Below are 21388 nucleotides of genomic sequence, written 5' to 3' on the forward strand. Positions count from 1 at the left end.
ACCCCCTCTATGAGGAAGTGCACATTTCCCAATATGTGGGATAGAGATGGGTGCAGCCTTTCTTTGCTGCTGCTGTTGTTGTTCTTGTTGTTGTGGAAGTGCATTGTAAACTTTCCAATAAAAGATTTTTTGCAGCAAAACTGAATCATGTTCCATTATCCCCACAATTTATGAACAACTGTAAATAAAAAAACATCCTTCACCCCTACAATCATACGTGCCTGCCGCCCCTAGCCCTGGCCGAAGACCTAGCCGGTGTGTTCTGCAGTCAGCAAGGCAGGACTGCTCAATTTTCAGTAGCTGATTTATCTTTCATTTATTTTTGATGTCATGAAGATGTTGTGCTGAAGTTGTTTTGATGTTGTGCGGATGCTGTGAAGGTGTTTAGTGCTTTAGAATCCTCTAACTCACCTTCCCCCCCATCTCTGGCTACCTATTCTGATTTCTTAAATGTAGGTAATGTTTTTCTGTGCCTACAAAAAAGTGGCCAAATACACTGGCCTAAGTTAGTTTGGAGTAACTTTTAGCTGGCCAAAACAGGCGTAAGTGCCCCCTTTTGGAGAAAAAACCCCCCAAAACTTAAAAAAAACCTTAACTAACTGACTTACACTGGAGCAAGTTAAATGGGGAAATTTGCGATTTTTAAGTTACTCCAAAAAAAAGCGGGACAACTCCTGAGGAAATTTGAGCCCTACATATCTGGGTAAATTAATCCCATTCTACAGTCTGCTCATGTTTGCTACCATGGGTGCTGCAGGGTTAATACACCTCTGCATGTTCCCTCTTGGCTAGCCACTAGGAGGCTGGAATCATCACCCAAGCTGCAACGTACTATCTAATTTCCCCATTCTGAGGAGATGCCAGAATTCAGTAGGCACAGCTCCCACAGCACGGCAACTAGGGAATTTGAATTCAGTTAATTAAATAAATCTGGAATAAAAAGTTAGTATCAGTAATGGTCACCATGAAACTATTGGATTGTCGTAAAAACTCATCTGGTTCACTGAAGTGGGACAAGTGGGGCTAGGCTAACATTATAATAGCAATGCTTGAATTGTTAGTAAAGTGTAACTTTGAAATAAACACTGTCGATGATAATTGTTCTTCACTGAGACATGCTGGGATATTTGGCTACAGGTATCTTTAGAGACAGCTAGTTTATTCAGAAGCTTGGAAAAATAAAGTGTTATTCAGAAGCTTAGGTAAATTACTCATTGTTATGTTCAGAACAAGAAGATGAGGAAAATGAAGGCCGGATGGTGCCATGGGAACAGGAGGCCAAGCTAGAAGGAGTTAAGATAACAGACACACCTGCTGGGCTTGAATAATTCCATTGATGGGGTATATAAAAGTGTTGAAACAGTGTGTACTGATTTATGACTGTCGCAAAACAACCCAAATTACAGTAACTTGTGTATTATAAAAGTATGCTGCAAACTCTGTTGTTGAGCGTGGTATCTCAGGCAACTGAGGATCACTCCCTTGCATGTGCTCGAATAAACGCTTTACTTGCTGAACTCAGTAGACTCGTGAGTGGTTATTTTTATCACAACAATTGGCATGGCCGGCAGGATCCCCAACCGGTACACCAAGTCGAACGCTGAAATCAAAGAAAGAGTGAGTATGCCTACTTTACCATCCACTAGATAGGGAGGTCGGCGTTTGGGTTGGGAAGCCGGCAGGATTATTCGAGGATCAGAACCAGGAGACGGGTCTGCGGGCAAAGCAACTAAAGAATGACCTTTAGGTAGCGGTAAGTCACAGCTTCTTGGGTATAGATTGCTCTCAAGGATACGTGGTGCTTTGGGTATAGATTGCTCTCAAGGGTAGAGTAGGTGAAAAGTTTTCAGTTTGTATGAAAGTGTGTGCTGTGTGGAAGTTTTCCCGACTGTGAATGTTTGGGGGGGGGGGGTGGTGAAAGAATTTTTCATTCGTCTGTAAGCCTGCCATTTAAAAAAGGAAAACAGTACATTTGTATGTTCGTTTTAGCTCCGCCCACCTTTTTGGACAGAGAGCTGAAACTTTTTTTTTTAAACCCTTTGCAATGCTGTCCTGGATCTGGGAAGATTACGAAAGTATGAATAAATTGAGTGTTAAAAATCATTGTGTATCTAGAATTGAACTAGATTTTAAGTTAGAAACGCAGGTGCGGATTTATTTTGAATATGATTTACGGAGCCATGAAATGCACAAAGACAGGTTGTTTAACAAAAGATAAAACTTCAGCCTTGAAGTTATAGTTGCTAACAAAAAAATGGTGAATTGGACATTTTAATTGGATTACAGAAAAAATTGTGATTTGTCTTGTGCAGTTTAAATTAAAATGTGAGAGATCCGTTATCCTTACCAACGGATCCATTACAGACCCAATCCACATCCGGACCGGGGTCAAACAGGGCTGCGTCATAGCCCCAACCCTCTTCTCAATCTTCTTCGCTGCCATGCTCCACCTCAGTCAACAAGCTCCCCGCTGGAGTGGAACTAAACTACAGAACCATTGGGAACCTGTTCAACCTTCGTCGTCTCCAGACCAGGTCCAAGACTACCACAACCTCTCTCTTCGAGCTACAATACACGGACGACATCTTAGTACATACAGAGGCTAAACTCCAGGACATAGTCAACGTATTTACTGAGGCGTACAAAAGCATGGGCCTTATGCTAAACATCCATAACACAAAGGTCCTCCACCAGCCTGTCCTCGCCGCACAGTACTGCCCCCCAGTCATCAAGATACACGGCGCGGCCCTGGACAACGTGGACCATTTCCCATACCTCGGGAGCCTCTTAAGAGCAGACGTGAACGACGAGATTCAACACCACCTCCAGTACGCCAGTGCAGCCTTCGGCCGTTTGAGGACGTGTGTTTGAAGACCAGGCCCTCAAATCTGCCACCAAGCTCATGGTCTACAGGGCTGCAGTAATATCCGCCCTCCTGCATGGCTCAGAGACATGGACCATGTACAGTAGACACATCAAGCTGCTGGAGAAATATCACCAACGATGTCTCCGCAAGATCCTACAAATCCCCTGGGAGGACAGACGCAGCAATGTTAGCGTCCTCACCCAGGCCAACATCCCCAGCATTGAAGCACTGACCACACTTGATCAGCTTCACTGGGCAGGCCACACTGTTCGCATGCCAGACACGAGAGTCCCAAAGCAAGCGCTCTACTGTGAACTCCTTCACGGTAAACGAGCCAAAGGTGGGCAGGGGAAACATTACAAGGACACCCTCAAAGCCTCCCTGATAAAGTGCAACATCCCCACTGATACCTGGGAGTCACTGCCAAAGACCGCCCCAAGTGGAAGAAGTGCATTCGGGAGGGCGCTGAGCACCTCGAGTCTCATCGCCAAGAGCATGCAGAAATCAAGCGCAGGCAGCAAACCAGTCCCACTCACCCTTTCCCTCAACGACTATCTGTCCCACCTGTGACAGGGACTGTGGTTCTCGTATTGGACTGTTTAGCCACCGAAGGACTAATTTTTAGAGTGGAAGCAAGCCTTCATCATAGGCAGTCCCTCGGAATCGAGGATGATGAAATTAAAATGTGTGGTCTCGTTTTAAATCAATTTGAATCGTAACAAAGCACTGTCTTTTCAATTTGATTATTGCAAACAAATCAATTTGAATGTTTCAAAAGCAGTCTTCTTTAATGTCTTTCTTTTTTAAAAAAAGCATCCCATTTCTTTTTTTAAAAAAGCCTGCATAAATTTCTCGAAGCTACAAGCTAAGGGAAGCTCTGCTTTCTTTTCCTTGTGTGTAGAATGTTTGTTAAATACAGAATCTAATGTTTCTCCAGTTATATTTCAGTATTTTTACAGTCAATTGGAAAGGCGTCCGAAGAAAGAACTGATGTAACTTTGTGTTATTTTATCTGCTCTATGCTGCTTAGTTAATAGCATATTGGCTATGAAAAAAATGAGTCTGAATTTAATTGGAATTATTGAGGTTAATTATCCTATGAAAACCAACATTTCATTGTGGCCACAGTGAAGTTCTGGTTATTTCAAAGTATGAATGTCCCTAGTTCTGGACAGGAGACATTTTACATTGAAAAACAAATGAAAGAAGACTAGGAAAAAGTTGCCGTTTGGTTGTTTGAAAAATGTTATTTTAAAGTACGTGAAAGCTATTAGTTCAGTAAAAGAGATTTAAATAAAAGATTGGCAATATTTGAAATTGGAATTTTGAAACATGCTGTTTTCTCTGATGAGACATAGAAATGCCATTTGAGGGAGACAAAATAAGATATGGAAGTAGCCTTGGAAATGAATTATGATCACTTGTTTTTGAAATTGGAATTAATGTGCAAAATCGAAAGGGGAGGTTTTGAAGGTAAAAGCATTATAAATAATGGACCAAGTGGGAACGTTTGACAGAAGTTAACCCGTTCCGCTGACATGTTTTATGTTGGACATTATGATGTTTTGACAAAATAACTCCTTAGGCTCTGAAGTAGAGTTACAATTCAAATACTCAAGAAAGGAAAATCTAACTGTAGCTTAAGTGGATAATTGCTGTGAATAAAGAGAAAAGTGTTTGGGGAAATAAATTGAACATTGACAAAACCTGTCAGTGCAGCAATACTGCTGTTTGGATTTGTGATAAGTTTGAAATTATGAAATGGATTCAGGCACAAATTCAAGCTGGTTATAAAGAATTTAAAAAAGAGAAGTGTTAACTTTGATCAAGTTAGAATGTTTGATCTATGTTTTCTATCTTTAATATCGTATTGGACAGTAAGACTACTCCAGAGCTCATAAGATATGAATAATAATTAATGGGATGCCCCACTTAAGATGCAAGATAGAAACAGAAAAATTGCACCACCAAATGGGAATTTTTCTAATATTTTAGTGAAAGTCAAGAACATAGTTAAGAATAGTAAACTGATAGCTTTCTCTCTGAGACATGTGTGTCCTTACCTATGAACTTTAAGAAAACTGAATTTGATAATCTAGCCACTAGCCGAAACATGCAGTGGAAGATGAGCAAAGATCTCCAGACAATCTTTTGATAAGATCACCTGAAATCTCAAGATGGCTTGTATCGGATGGCATTGAGATACTGATGTAAGAGTGTAGACGTGATTTGTAGTATATGAAGCAATAAGCATGCGGAAATGCATGGTGAATTTGCACTGAAGAACAGATCTCAGACATGGAGTTACTTGTTACAAGTAACATAGAAACATAGAAAATAGGAGCAGTAGTAAGCCATTCAGCCCTTCGAGTCTGCACCACCATTCAATATGATCATGACTGATCCTCTATCTCAACAACATATTCCCACTTTTTCCCCATACCCCTCGATGCCTTTTGTTTCTAGAAATCTATCTATCTCCCTCGTAAATATATTCAGTGACTTGGCCTCCACAGCCTCCTGTGGTAGAGAATTCCACAGGTTCACCACCCTCAGTGAAAAAATTTCTCCTCATCTCGGTCCTAAATTTCCTACCCCGTATCCTGAGACTGTGACCCCTTGTTCTAGGAAACATCCTCCCACATCCAGTCTATCCAATCCAGTCAGAATTTTATACATTTCAATGAGATCCCCTCTCATTCTTCTAAACTCTAGTGAATACAGGCCTAATCGACCCAATCTCTTCATATGACAGTCCTGCCATCCCAGGAATCAGTCTAGTGAACCTTCGCTGCATTCCCTCTATGGCAAGTATATCCTCTCTTAGGCAAGACCAAAACTGCACACAATACTCCAGGTGCAGTCTCACCAAGGCCCTGTATAACTGTAGTCAGACATCCTTGCTCCTGTACTCAAATCCTCTTGCAATGAAGGCCAACATACCATTTTTGCCTTTCTAACGGCTTGCTGCACCTGCATGTTTGCTTTCAATGACTGGTGTACAAGGACATCCAGGTCCCTCTGTACATCGACACTTCCCAAGCTATCACCATTTAAATACTTTGTCCTTGGGTTTTTCCTACCAAAGTAGGTAACTTCACATTTATCCACGTTATACTGCATCTGCCATGTGCTTGCCCACTCACTCAATCTAACTAAATCACCTTGCAGCGCCTTTGCATCCTCCTCACAACTCACAATCCCACCTAGTTTTGTGTCGTCAGCAAACTTGGAAATATTACATTTGGTTCCCTCAGCCAAATCCTATAGTGTATAGCTGGGGCCCAAGCACTGATCCTTGTGGTATCCCACTAATCAATGCCCGCCACTCCGAAAAAGACCAGTTTATTCCTACTCTCTGTTTCCAGTCAGTTAACCAATTTTCAATCCATGCCAATACATTAACCCCAATCCTCTTATGTGGGACTTTATCAAAGGCCTTCTGAAAATCTAAATACACTACTTCCACTGGTTCTCCCTTATCTATTCTATCAATTACATCCTGAAAAAACTCCAGGTTTGTGAAGCATGATTTTCCTTTCATAAATCCATGTTGACTTTGTTTAATCCCGTTAATATTATCTAAGTGTGCCGTGATCACAGCCTTTATAATAGACTCCAGCATTTTCCCTACAACTGATGTCAGGCAAACCGGTCTGTAGTTCCCCATTTTCTAAATAATGGGGTTACATTTGCCACCCTCCAATCTACAGGAACTGTTCCACAAGCTATAGAATTTATGACAATCAATGCATCTACTATTTCTATGGCTACCTCTTTTAGTACTCTGGGATGCAGATCATCAGGCCCTGGGGATTTATCTGCCTTCAGTCCTATTAGTTTCTCCAGCACTATTTTCTTACTAATAATCATTTCCTTTAATTCCTCTTGATCAATAGACCCTTGGTTCCCTAGAATTTCTGGGACATTATTTGTGTCCTCTTCCATGAAAACAGAACCAAAGTTTTTATTTAATTGTTCTGCCATTTCCTTGTTCCCCATTAGAAATTCTCCCATTTATGTCTAAGTCCTCTGGTCCTGATGAAATGCATCCCAGGGTATTAAAAGAGATGGCGGAAGTTAGAGCAGATGCATTCGTTATAATCTACCAAAATTCTCTGGACTCTGGGGAGGTACCAGCGGATTGGAAAGCAGCTAATGTAACGCCTGTTTAAAAAAGGGGTCAGACAAAAGGCAGGTAACTATAGGCCGGTTAGTTTAACATCTGTAGTGGGGAAAATGCTTGAAACTATTAAGGAAGAAATAGCGAGACATGTAGATAGGAATAGCGCAATCAAGCAGACGCAACATGGATTCATGAAGGGCAAATCATGTTTAATTAATTTACTGGAATTCTTTGAGGATATAACGAGCATGGTGGATAGAGGTGTACCGATGGATGTGGTGTATTTAGATTTCCAAAAGGCATTCAATAAGGTGCCACACAAAAGGTTACTGCAGAAGATAAAGGTACGCGGAGTCAGAGGAAATGCATTAGCATGGATCGGGAATTGGCTGGCAAACTGAAAGCAGAGAGTCGGGATAAATGGGTCCTTTTCGGGTTGGAAATCGGTGGTTAGTGGTGTGCCACAGGGATCGGTGCTGAGACCACAACAGTTTACAATATACATAGATGACCTGGAAGAGGGGACAGAGTGAAGTGTAACAAAATTTGCAGATGACACAAAGATTAGTGGGAAAGCGGGTTGTGTAGAGGACACAGAGAGGCTGCAAAGAGATTTAGATAGGTTAAGCGAATGGGCTAAGGTTTGGCAGATGGACTACAATGTCGGAAAATGTGAGGTCATCCACCTTGGGGGAAAAAAAAAAAAACAGTAAAAGGGAATATTATGTGAATGGGGAGAAATTACAACTTGCTGCGGTGCAGAGGGGATCCTTGTGAATGAATCCCAAAAAGTTAGTATGCAGGTGCAGCAGGTACTCAGGAAGGCGAATGGAATGTTGGCCTTCATTGCGAGAGGGATGGAGTACAAAAGCAGTGAGGTCCTGCTGCAACTGTACAGGGTATTGGTGAGGCCGCACCTGGAGTACTCTGTGCAGTTTTGGTCACCTTACTTAAGGAAGGATATACTAGCCTTGGAGGGGGTACAGAGACGATTCACTAGGCTGATTCCGGAGATGAGGAGGTTACCTTATGATGATAGATTGAGTAGACTGGGTCTTTACTCGTTGGAGTTCAGAAGGATGAGGGGTGATCGTATAGAAACATTTAAAATAATGAAAGGGATAGACAAGATAGAGGCAGAGAGGTTGTTTCCACTGGTCGGGGAGACTAGAACTAGGGGGCGCAGCCTCAAAATACGGGGGAGTCAATTTAAAACCGAGTTGAGAATTTCTTCTCCCAGAGGGTTGTGAATCTGTGGAATTCTCTGCCCAAGGAAGCAGTTGAGGCTAGCTTATTGAATGTATTCAAATCACAGATAGATAGATTTTTAACCAATAAGGGAATTAAGAGTTATGGGGAGCGGGCAGGTAAGTGGAGCCGAGTCCACGGCCAGATCAGCCAAAATATTGTTGAATGGCGGAGCAGGCTCGAGGGGCGAGATGGCGCCTACTCCTGTTCCTAATTCTTATGTTCTTATGTTCTAAAGGACCTACGTTTGTCTTCACTAATCTTTTTCTTTTTATGTACTTGTAGAAACTTTCACAGTCGATTTTTATGTTCCTACGTTCATACTCTATTTTTTCCCCTTTTAATCAATCTTAATGAATTGTAAACTGGTCCCAATCCTCAGGCTTGCTACTTTTTCTGGCAATTTTGTATAACTCCTCTTTGGATCTAATACTATCCTTAATTTCTTTTGTTAGCCATGGTTGGGCCACTTTTCCTTTTGTGTTTTTACACCAGAAAGGAATATATAACTGTTGCAATTCATGCATTCGTTCCTTAAATATTAGCCATTGCCTATCCACCGTCATGCCTTTTAACGAATCTTTCCAATCTATCATAGCCAATTCATTCCCCATACCTTCGTAGTTTCCTTTGTTTAGATTTAGGACCCTAGTTTCAGATTGGACTACTTCACTTTCCATCTTAATAAAGAATTCAATCATGTTATGGTCACTATTCCCTAAAGGACCCCGCACAACAAGACTGTTAATTAACCCCTTCTCAATACAAAATATCCAATCTAGGATAGCCTGTTCTCTTGTAGGCTCCTCAACATACTGGTCAAAAAAACCATCTCTTACACACTCCAGGAATTCACCTGCCACAGTATAATACTAATTTGGTTTGGCCAGTCTATATGTAGATTAAAGTCACCTACGATTACTGTAGTACCCTTGTTACACGCATCTCTAATTTCCTGTTTGATGCCACCCCCTACACTACCACTACTGTTTGGAGGCCTATAGACAACTCCCACCAATGTTTTCTGCCCCTTGGTGTTCCTTAGCTCCACCCAAACTGATTCTACATCTTGAGTTTCTGAGCCAATATCCTTTCTCACTATTGCTCTGATTTCATCTTTTATTCACAACACCACACCACCACACTCTTCCTTTTTGCCTGTCCTTCCTAAATATCGAATATCCTTGGATATTCAGTTCCCAACCCCGGTCACTCTGCAATCATGTCTCTGTAATTGCAACTATATCGTATCCGTTTACATCTATGTGCGCTGTTAATTCATCTACCTTATTACAGATGCTTCGTGCATTCAGATGCAATGCTTTTAAGTTTGTCCTTTTAACATTATTACACATATTATTTTGTACTGTAGCCCTATTTGTCTTATCGCTATTTTTTTTTTTAAACTGGACCCTATTTGTTAGTGCACTCTTGTGTTTGTATGCTCTGTCCCTTCCTGACATAATCTGGTTATCCTTACCACAATCACTTTCCTGCATTGTTTCCTTTTCTTTTCTCTTTAGCATTCTCGATTGCCCTCTACTGCGACCATCCTCCCCCCACCCCGCTGCTTTAGTTTAAATCCCTGTCTATCTCCCGAGTTAGTCGGTTCGCTAGAACGCTGGTCCCAGCATAGTTCAGGTGTAGTCCTTCCCCACGGAACAGCTCTCTCTTTCCTGAGTATTGGTGCCAGTGCCCCATAAATTGAAACCCACTTCTCTCACACCAACCTCTGAGCCACACATTCATCTCCCTGATTCGATTGATCCTATGCCAATTTGCTTGTGGCTCAGATAATAATGCAGAGATGACATAACATGAAATGTTTAATGTGGCTCAGGAAGCGAGACAATCTTTAATGCATTGACACATACTCCTTTGAGAAACTATCTAATTAATGAAACAATCAGACAAGAGTTAAACACAATGGTACCTGCTCAAGGGATTGAAATTGAAGTTGAAGTGGAGAGTTACATGGGATTTGGATTGGGAAAATTGAAGGCTAGGGAGAAATAAATTTAGCAAGAATTATCCACAATGGATGGATATGACTAAAAGAGATATGGAGAATCTTTTAAGTCCATGTTTGGTTGTTTAGATGTTAAAACTTCAGCTTTCTTTACAATGTCTGTTTTCTTTGTCTGCATCATTGTCGCTCAAAATGTATGTTCTTAGTCGACGTACTAGTGATTGTGAGACTGAATAATAACTTGAACTGTAATTGTGTTTTGTAGGTAAGAGCATGGGAAAAGCCAGTACGAATCTAGTATGAGGTGGTTTTAGTGGTACCTCCTGTACCATGCTTTACCGGTCTAATAGAACCCATGTTCAAGTGAAACCAACAGTAAATGAGATTAAGTATAAGCTGCACAATATTTCAGCGCACCCTTAGGTTCATATTATTTCACACACTCTGGTAGTTCGCCAACTTGTAATGATAGTATATTTGATAAACATATATACCCATGTAGCGAGACTTTGATGCATAAGCCAAAATTATACCAACATTCAGAAAGCACAAAATTAATGTAATGAAGCATATGAATATTGGAGGTAGTGAATTGATCTGGATATACTGGTAATCCAGATTAAGAGGGCGAGTCACTATCATAATAAAATGAAGAGTTGGAAAGAATTCTTCCACCTCAAGTAAGCAACAGAGACAACCCCAGGCAGGGCAAAAATTAGGCAAGAACTCAATAGAGAATACCCTAGGCAGAGCAGAAGTGGAACACTGGAACTGTGAATTAAATTTGAGTAAGGGGTCAGAGGTTGCTCTTAGCCCATGTGGAATACTACATTAAATATCGACGACGCCCCAGGAAGGGTGGCCCAGGTGGCAGTGGAAAGGGCCCTTGCCACTACCAGAAGGTTCATTGCTGAAGGACTCTGCCACTAACCGGGCCAGAGCAGAAAGGAACTGGTGGGAAGTAGGGAGGATAGCAGCAGCCATTGCATCGATAGCGGTCCTGTTGGTCAGTCTCTGTATATGTTGATACCAGAGACTGATGGTATCTCAGGCGGTGCAGATGGTAATGCTGGAAAATAAAGGGTACACTCCGGTATCTACCGCAACCAAGAACACCCCAGAGAAGAGGAAGTTAGGAAATGTATGATGATGATTTTGCTATCTAAAGAGATGGCAGTTCCAGGACCAGCCTAAGTCATTGGGATCTCGGTGAAGCCGTAAGAGAACTTTAAAGTCAAATCAAATTAGAGGATCTGAAATCTACTGAACTCCAGAAGGATCCCTGGAGTAATTGGTGGGTAGAGGATCATGGGAGTGTCCCACCTGGGCGAGGGTGGCCTGACCAGGGGTCCAAAAGGAGGGACTGAAGTGGGACAAGTGGAGCTAGGCTAACATTACAATAGCAAAGCTTAAATTGTTAGTAAAGTGTATCTTTGAAATAAACACTGTCGATGGTAATTGTTCTTCACCCGAGACATGCTGGGATATTTGGCTACAGGTATCTTTAGAGACAGCTAGTTTATTCAGAAGCTTGGAAAAATAAAGTGTTATTCAGAAGCTTAGGAAAAGTACTCATTGTTATGTTCAGAACATGATGATAAGGAAAATGAAGGCCAGATGGTGCCATGGGAACTGGAGGCCAAGCTAGAAGGAGTTAAGATAACAGAGACACCTGCTGGGCTTGAATAATTCCATTGATGGGCTATATAAAAGTGTTGAAACAGTGTGTACTGATTTATGACTGTTGCAACACAACCCAAATTACAGTGACTTGTTTATTATAAAAGTATGCTGCAAACTCTATTGTTGAATGTGGTATCTCAGACAACTAAGGATCATTAATTGCTTGTATAAACTCTTTACTTGCTGAACTCAGTAGACTCGTGAATGGTTATTGGAAGGAAATCTGCCGTCCTCACCGAGTCTGGGCTATGTCACTCCAGACCCACAGCAATGTGGTTGACTCTTAACTGCCCTCTGAAATGGCCTAGCAAGCCACTCAGTTGTAACAAAATGCTACAAGAAACAATTTAAAAAAAACTGAACGGACCATATGACATCGACCTCGGCACTGGCTATGGACATGACAACAACATACCCAAGCGCAGTCGATCCTGCAAATAGTTCCTCACCAACATCTGGGGACTTGTGCCAAAATTTGGAGATGTGTCCCACAGACTAGTCAAGCAATAGCCTGATATAGTCATACTCACAGATTCATACCTTTCAGCCAATGTCCTACACTCCTCCATCACCATCCCTGGGTATGTCCTGTCCCTTCGGCAAGACAGACCCACCAAGGGTGGCGGTACAGTGGTATAGTCAGGAGGGAGTTGCCCTGGTCGTCCTCGACATTTTGACTATGAACCCCATGAAATCTCATGGCTTCACGCCAAGCATGGGCAAGGAAACCTGATGATCACCACCTACTGACCTCCCTCAGCTAGTGAATCAATACTCCATGTTGAACACAACTTGAAAGAAGCATCGAGTAGCACGGGCACAGAATATACTCTGGGTGGCAGGTTTCAATGTCCATCCCCAAGAGTGGCTTGGTACCACCACTACTGATCAAGCTGGCAGAGTCCTGAAGGACATAGCTGCCAGACTGGGCCTGTGGCAGGTGGCGAGAGAACTGACAAGAGGGAAATCCTTACTTGACCTCGTCCTCACCAATCTACCTGTCGCTGATGCATCTGTCCATGACAGCATTGGTAACAATGACCACCGCACAGTCATTGTAGAGACGTGGTCCCATCTTCACACTGAGGATTATGTTGTGCGGCACCTACCATCGTGCTAAATGGGATAGATTCAGAACAGATCTAGTAGCTCAAAACTGGGCATCCAGCAGCAGCAGAATTGTATTCCACCATAATATGTAACTTCATGGCCCGGCATATCCCTCATTCTACCATTACCATCAAGCCAGGGGACCTACCCTGGTTCAATGTGGAGTGCAGAAGAACATGCAGGAGCACCAGATGTATCTAAAAATGAGGTTCAAACCTGGGGAAGCTGCAACATTGGACTACATGCATGCTAAAAAGCATGCCATAGACAGGGCTAAGCAATTCCACAATCAATGTAGCAGATCAAAGCTCTGCAGCACTGCCACATGCAGCCATGAATTGTGGTGGACCATCAAACAACTAATTGGGGAGGAGGCTCCATGAATATCCCCATCCTCAATGATGGCAGAGTCCAGCAAGTGAGTGCAAAGGACAAGGCTGAACCATTTACAACCATCTTCAGCCAGATTTGCTAAGTAATGATCCATATCGGCCTCCTCTTGAGATCTCCACCATCACAGAAGCCAGTCTTCAGCCAATTCGATTCACTCCACGTGATATCAAGAAACGGGTGAGCGCACTGGATATAGCAAAGGCTATGGGCCCCAACAAAATCCCGGCTGTCATGCTGAAGACTTGAGCTTCAGAACTAGCCGTGCCTCTAGCCAAGCTGTTGCAGTGAAACCACAACACTGGCATTTATCCAACAATGTGAAAAACTGCCCAGGTATGTCCTGTCCATAAAAAGCAGGACAAATCCAATCCGGCCAATTACCGCCCCATCAGTCTACTCTCAATCATCAGCAAAGTGATAAAAGGTGTCGTCGACAGTGCTATCAAGCGGCACTTACTCACCAATAACCCGCTCACCGATGCTCAGTTTGGATTCTGCCAGAACCACTTGGCTCCAGATCTCATCACAGCCTTGGTCCAAACATGGACAAAAGAGCTGAATTCCAGAGGTGAGGTGAGGTGAGAGCGACTGCCCTGGACATCAAGGAAGCATTTGACTAAGTGTGGCATCAGGAGCCCTAGTAAAACTGAAGTCAATGTGAATCAGGGGAAAACTCTCCACTGGCTGGAGTCATACCCAGCACAAAAGAAGATGGTGTGGTGGTTGGAAGTTAATCATTGCAGCCCCAGGAAATTGCTGCAGGAGTTCCTCAGGGCAGTGTTCTAGGCCCAACCATCTTCAGCTGCTTCATCAATGACCTTCCCTCCATCATTAGGTCAGAAGCGGGGATGTTCGCTGATGATTGGCACTGAACACTGTGCATTCATAACTCCTCAGATAATAAAGCAGTCCACGCCCACATGCAGCAAGACCTGGACGACATTCAGGCTTGGGCTGATAAGTGGAAAGTAACATTCGTGCCACACAAGTGCCAGGCAATGACTATCTCCAACGAGTCTAATCACCGCCCCTTGACATTCAACGGCATTACCATCACCGAATCCCCCACCGTCAACATGACCAGACACTTAACTAGAGCAGCCACAAATACTGTGGCAAGAGCAGGACAAAGGCTAAGTATTCTGCAGCAAGTATCTCATCTCCTGACTCCACAAAGCCTTTCAATCATCTACAAGACGCAAGTCAGGAGTGTGATGGAATACTCTCCACTTGCCTGGATGAGTGCAGCTGCAACACAAGAAGCTCGAGACCATCCAGGACAAAGCAGCCTGCTTGATTGGCACCCCATCCACCAACCTTAAATATTCACTTCCTCGACCACCAACGTACCGCGCCTGCAGTGTGCATCATCTGCAAGATGCACTGAAGCAACTTGCCACGGCTTCTTCAGCAGCACTTCCCAAACTCGCGACCTCTACCACCTAGAAGGACAAGGGCAGCAGGCGCAAGGGAACACCACCACATCCACTTTCCCCTCCAAGTCACACACCATCCTGACTTGGAAGTATATCGCCCTTCCTTCATAGTTGCTGGGTCAAAATCCTGGAAATCCCTCCCTAACAGCACTGTGGGAGTACCTTCACCACACAGACTGCAGCGGTTCAAGAAGGCAGCTCATCAGCATCTTCTCAAGGGCTATTGGGGATGGGCAATAAATGCCAGTTTAATTCACGGATTTTGGAAGGCATCAGGCAGGCGTGAGCCTCATGAATATGTTAAAGTTAGGATCCCATTCAACAATTAGGAACCCAACACGATTTTAACTATGAATCTTGCAAGCTGCACACAGTGCCGGACCTGCCAGTGAAATGTGCCGTTAAACAGGACCATGGCCAGAAGAGGCCCAGGAAGGCAAGGACTTCTAATTTTTGGGCGGTTTCCTTGTGGGCTAGGAGAAACAGAAGTGCTCTTCTGGACTCCACAAGGAAATCTTGAGCCTCCCCTGCCCAGGCCCCACCATTACCCCACCACCCTCCCATTATTGCTGCCTTACTGCCGGGGACCCATCCCTCAGGTCCCCAGTGGTGAGCTCCTGCTACCCAATATCCTAGTCCCACCTACTGACTGGCCATCTTGTGCTTATTGCCAGGTTTGAGCAAGAGTTTGACATTTAACGTGCAGGTAAAGCCCAGGTATTAAATCATGCAAGCTTACCATTCGCCCTGCCCCTGTATGCCACACTCGCGTTCAGAATTAAAATGGGGGCTAGTAACTTTGATATAGCAGAGAGTTAGAGAGATATGCAAAGATTGGTCTTCATGTTTGAATACAGAAGTACTTGGTAAGGAAGATGGTTAGCTCACAAAATTAGTTCACAGTCAATAGTGGAATGATCCGTTTAACTTAGTTTGAATCTGGGACACATTTTCTACAAGATCACACATATGCAGGGGTGTTCTATGCAAAAATAATTTCCAGTTATAATTTCTTTACATATACACAAAAGCAGTGTTATTTAATAGATACCATTGTGTTGCTAGTTACCTGCTCTGTAATAATAGGTTCTGCTGGCAGGTTCTGGACGGATTTGCTGCGGGGTGGAGCCTGCGGTGCTAGATGATCTAAGCTATGAGAAGGTGGCGGTGTCTGAGAAATAGGTTTCAAACCAACAGGTTTAAGAGGCTCCTGTAGCTTCTGCGAACTTAGTGAGGGAGGTTGCGGTAGAAGAGGGGTAGCAACCTTTGGCTTGAGTGGTTCCGGCAAGAGTATTGGTCCTAATTGACAGACAGGACAGGTTAGATGACATTTATTTATTACTTTAAAGTGATATTTAAGATTCCTTTACATTTTGCAGATCAATTAAGTTTCTGAACTATACGTCTATTTACAAAAAAGTGAAGTGGATAAATATGCATCATTAAAAAAATCGTTCAAAAAAAGTTACCACATTCTATTCCAGAATCACTGACTTATTTTGCACAGATCTGACCAGTTCTTTTAGAACTGTTAGCAGATCACATGTGCTAAAATCGGCAGTTAATACTGCAGGATACCTTACTAGTGATGGACCGTACCGGTATGTTTATTAGAGAAAATGTTCAGATTCTGTTGTGCATGCAATGTAACTAGGCTGGAGGGTGGGGGGGGGGAGATTTAATTACTTTTGCTTATCAGCTGGTAGAGTTAAAGAGCGAGCTACAAGATAACAGCAACTCAGTGTGCAACATTCAATGAACTGCGCTGTCAAATCTTACAAAACTTTCTGCAGGAAACTTTAAGAACTATAAATAAATTAAGATGGAGTTTATTCTTCATCGAGTTCTTGCTACAGTATTGTAAACACCTAATATTAAGATCTGGGTTGCAATTCAAAATAGATTGGTGTGAATGCCAGTTCAAGTCTTTGCAATTTGAAGCTTGTATTTTGAATTCAACAGAATATACTGTTGATTGACAAGGATCAGCATAAATGATTTAGAATATTGATAAGGAAATATAAGATGTAATGAATATACATTTTTTCACATTAAAAAATTGCGGCCTCCCCTCTGATAGCATCAACTTTCTGCTGGGACATAGCTGCATAGGACTACTCGGCATGCCATTTAAGGGGCGCATGGACTCTATGTTTGGGTAAATAGAGTCATTAAATTTATTTTGAAACTCTCCATCCAGCTGATAGTTCACTCAGTTTTCAAAACGTGTATTGCTTTCCTTCATTTATCTTGGCAGCAAAAGCTCAACGCAAGCATTTAACATTTCGCACACAACATATATAGACTATTTTTTTTAAAAAGAGGAATAAAAACCAGTATTGTGATTGTAAAAGGATTTTTAAAAAATGGCAACAAACCGATGCCAAAGTGCAATGATGGGACAAAAGCTGGTGTTCATAACATATTTGAATTGGGTCATGGTGGGAGAAAGGTGGGGTGGTAATCAAGGACCATAGCCATGATCACATTTGTGTGGGGCAAACTGGGCCATCTACAGATATTGGAGTTTTGTTATTAAAGTATCATAGCTGGGGGATATGACATTTGTTGTCAGTAAATGAGGAATAATCACTCTTCAGTCATAACTACATTCTTCAGTCATGACTAAACAATAGAAACATAGTAACATAGAAAACAGGTGCAGGAGTAGGCCATTCAGCCCTTCTAGCCTGCACCGCCATTCAATGAGTTCATGGCTGAACATGCAACTTCAGTACCCCATTCCTGATTTCTCGCCATACCCCTTGATCCCCCTAGTAGCAAGGACTACATCTAACTCCTTTTTGAATATATTTAGTGAATTGACCTCAACAACTTTCTGTGGTAGAGAATTCCACAGGTTCACCACTCTCTGGGTGAAGAAGTTTCTCCTCATCTCGGTCCTAAATGGCTTACCCCTTATCCTTAGACTGTGACCCCTAGTTCTGGACTTCCCCAACATTGGGAAGATTCTCCCTGCATCTAACCTGTCTAAACCAGTCAGAATTTTAAACCTTTCTATGAGATCCCCTCTCATTCTTCTGAACTCGTGAATACAAGCCCAGTTGATCCAGTCTTTGATATGTCAATCCCGCCATCCCAGGAATCAGTCTGGTGAACCTTCGCTGCACTCCCTCAATAGCAAGAATGTCCTTCCTCAAGTTAGGAGACCAAAACTGTACACAATACTCCAGGTGTGGCCTCACCAAGGCCCTGTACAACTGTAGTAACACCTCCCTGCCCCTGTACTTAAATCCCCTCGCTATGAAGGCCAACATGCCATTTGCTTTCTTAACCGCCTGCTGTACCTACATGCCAACCTTCAGTGACTGATGTACCATGACACCCAGGTCTCGTTGCACCTCCCCTTTTCCTAATCTGTCACCATTCAGATAATAGTCTGTCTCTCTGTTTTTACAACCAAAGTGGATAACCTCACATTTATCCACATTATACTTCATCTGCCATGCATTTGCCCACTCACCTAACCTATCCAAGTCACTCTGCAGCCTCATAGCATCCTCCTCGCAGCTCACACTGCCACCCAACTTAGTGTCATCCACAAATTTGGAGACTACATTTAATCCCCTCATCTAAATCATTAATGTACAATGTAAACAGCTGGGGCCCCAGCACAGAACCTTGTGGTACCCCACTAGTCACTGCCTGCCATTCTGAAAAGTACCCATTTACTCCTACTCTTTGCTTCCTGTCTGACAACCAGTTCTCAATCCACATCAGCACACTACCCCCAATCCCATGTGCTTTAACTTTGCACATTAATCTCTTGTGTGGGACCTTGTCGAAAGTCTTCTGAAAGTCCAAATACACCACATCAACTGGTTCTCCCTTGTCCACTCTACTGGAAACATCCTCAAAACATTCCAGAAGATTTATCAAGCATGATTTCCCCTTCACAAATCCATGCTGACTTGGACCTATCATGTCACCTCTTTCCAAATGCGCTGCTATGACATCCTTAATAATTGATTCCATCATTTTACCCACTACCGATGTCAGGCTGACCGGTCTATAATTCCCGGTTTTCTCTCTCCCTCCTTTTTTAAAAAGTGGGGTTACATTGACTACCCTCCACTCCATAGGAACTGATCCAGAGTCTATGGAATGTTGGAAAATGACTGTCAATGCATCCGCTATTTCCAAGGCCGCCTCCTTAAGTACTCTGGGATGCAGACCATCAGACCCTGGGGATTTATCGGCCTTCGATCCCATCAATTTCCCCAACACAATTTCCCGACTAATAAGGATTTCCCTCAGTTCCTCCTTCTTGCTAGGCTCTCTGACCCCTTTTATATCCGGAAGGTTGTTTGTGTCCTCCTGAGTGAATACCGAACCAAAGTACTTGTTCAATTGGTCTGCCATTTCTTTGTTCCCAGTTATGACTTCCCCTGATTCTCACTGCAGGGGACCTACGTTTGTCTTTACTAACCTTTTTCTCTTTACATATCTATAGAAGCTTTTGCATTTTAATGTTCCCTGCAAGCTTCCTCTCTTACTCTATTTTCCCTGCCCTAATCAAACCCTTTGTGCTCCTCTGCTGAGTTCTAAATTTCTCCTAGTCCCTGGGTTCGCTGCTATTTCTGGCCAATTTGTATGCCACTTCCTTGGCTTTTATACTATCCCCGATTTCCCTTGATAGCCACGGTTGAGCCACCTTCCCTTTTTTATCTTAATGCCAGACAGGAATGTACAAATGTTGTAGTTCATCCATGCGGTCTCTAAATGTCTGCCATTGCCTATCCACTGTCAACCCCTTCAGTATCATTTGCCAATCTATCCTAGCCAATTCACACCTTCAAAGTTACCCTTCTTTAAGTTCTGGACCATGGTCTCTGAATTAACTGTTTCATTCTCCATCCTAATGTAGAATTCCACCATGTTATGGTCACTCTTCCCCAAGGGCCCTCGCACAACGAGATTGCTAATTCATCCTCTCTCATTACACAACACCCAGTCTAAAATGGCCTCCCCCTAGTTGGTTCCTCGACATATTGGTCTAGAAAACCATCCCTTATGCACTCGAAGAAATCCTCCTCCAGCGTATTGTTTCCAGTTTGGTTAGCCCAATCTATATGCATATTAAAGTCACCCATGATAACTGCTGCACCTTTATTGCATGCACCCCTAATTTCCTGTTTGATGCCCTCCCCAACATTACTACTGCTGTTTGGAGGTCTGTACACAACTCCCACTAGTGTTTTCTGCTCTTTGGTATTCCGTAGCTCCACCTATACCGATTCCACATCATCCAAGCTAATTTCTTTCCTTACAATTGCATTAATTTCCTCTTTTTCCAGCAACACCACCCCGCCTCCTTTTCCTTTCTGTCTATCCTTCTTAAATGTTGAATACCCTTGGATGTTGAGTTCCCAGCCTTGGTCACCCTGGAGCCATGTTCAGGAAGGGGGGAAAAAGTTGCCTGGATTACCACAATGCCAACTACAACTAGTGGAATTCAACTGCTTCCCTCATGACAGGAAAGTCAATGGGTCAGTAACTCAGCACACGCAACCATCACATACCTTCTAGTAACCGACTGCAAAGCAGCACAAACACAAGATTAGATAGCTTGTGTTCATCTCCTGTGTCACAGAGTTCATGCTTCTCTCTGGCCATTCAATTGGACTGCGCAAGACTGTGCAAAATATTGGCATTCTGTTCGACCCTCAGCTGAACTTCAAACCTCACATCTTATCCGTTATTAAAGCCGCTTATTTCTTTTCCCATAACACTGCCCACCTCCGCACCTTCCTTAATCCTTCGGTCACTGAAATCTTGTTACCTCAAAATTCAATTTGCTCAAATGTCCATCTTGATGGCCTCCAATTTTACATAAACTGCAACTGATTCAACACATTTGCCTGTATCCTTTACCATATTGGCCCAGAAATCCCAGTCGGCTGCTTCCCGCAGGCGATCGAAGGAAAAAGTTAAAAAGATGTGCACCTACCTGTTCCTGCTGTGCCCACGCGAGTTCCCGGTCCTGAGGTCTCCACTGACTGTGCATCAGAGCGTGTGCACGTCTGGACATGCGCAGGCCTGGAGCTGCTGTCACATGGCTCTGGGCAGCCAATCAAGGTAAAGTATGTTCTCATTCATAATAATGGGTTCCCATTATTATGAATGAGAACACCCGCCCCCTCTGCCAAACACACAAAATTCTAATACAAAAATAGAAAAAATACACTACATATTTTTATTAATTTAAATTAAAGTTATTTATACATTATAAAAAAATATATATTTTTCCAATTTAAATTTTTTTTTTAATTATGGTTTAAAATAAACACAGCACTGGGGAGGGTTTTTAACAATAAAATTTGTTTTTTTAATTTTATTTTATAATGTTTTTGTCTATTTTAAAACTCTTACGCCTACAACAGTAGGCTAAGCATCTGCTTTTATCAGGCGCAAGAGTTGTCAGGACATCTGCTGGGCAAGATATGGGTAAATACCGCAATCTTGCCCATGCCAATGTCCTGGCTGCCGAGATGCGTTGGAAAAGCTGGTTTCCAGTGCATGCGCATTGTGCGCTG

General features: G+C 42.8%; 1 protein-coding gene and 1 long non-coding RNA gene across 9 annotated transcripts in view; one reads left to right on the top strand and one right to left on the bottom strand.

The window, feature by feature from the left end:
• Positions 1-21388, top strand: part of LOC139276177 (uncharacterized) — a 55160-nt gene that overhangs the window by 21765 nt on the left and 12007 nt on the right. The window lies entirely within an intron of this gene.
• Positions 1-21388, bottom strand: part of synj1 (synaptojanin 1) — a 131514-nt gene that overhangs the window by 13503 nt on the left and 96623 nt on the right. For all 8 annotated transcript variants that reach the window (XM_070893758.1, XM_070893754.1, XM_070893757.1 and 5 more), the window contains one exon: positions 15901-16130. In XM_070893758.1, the coding sequence (XP_070749859.1) occupies positions 15901-16130 (230 nt within the window). The remainder of the gene's footprint in view (positions 1-15900; positions 16131-21388) is intronic.

This window comes from Pristiophorus japonicus, chromosome 11, assembly GCF_044704955.1.
Source record: "Pristiophorus japonicus isolate sPriJap1 chromosome 11, sPriJap1.hap1, whole genome shotgun sequence".
In the NCBI taxonomy this organism is placed as follows: domain Eukaryota; kingdom Metazoa; phylum Chordata; class Chondrichthyes; family Pristiophoridae; genus Pristiophorus; species Pristiophorus japonicus.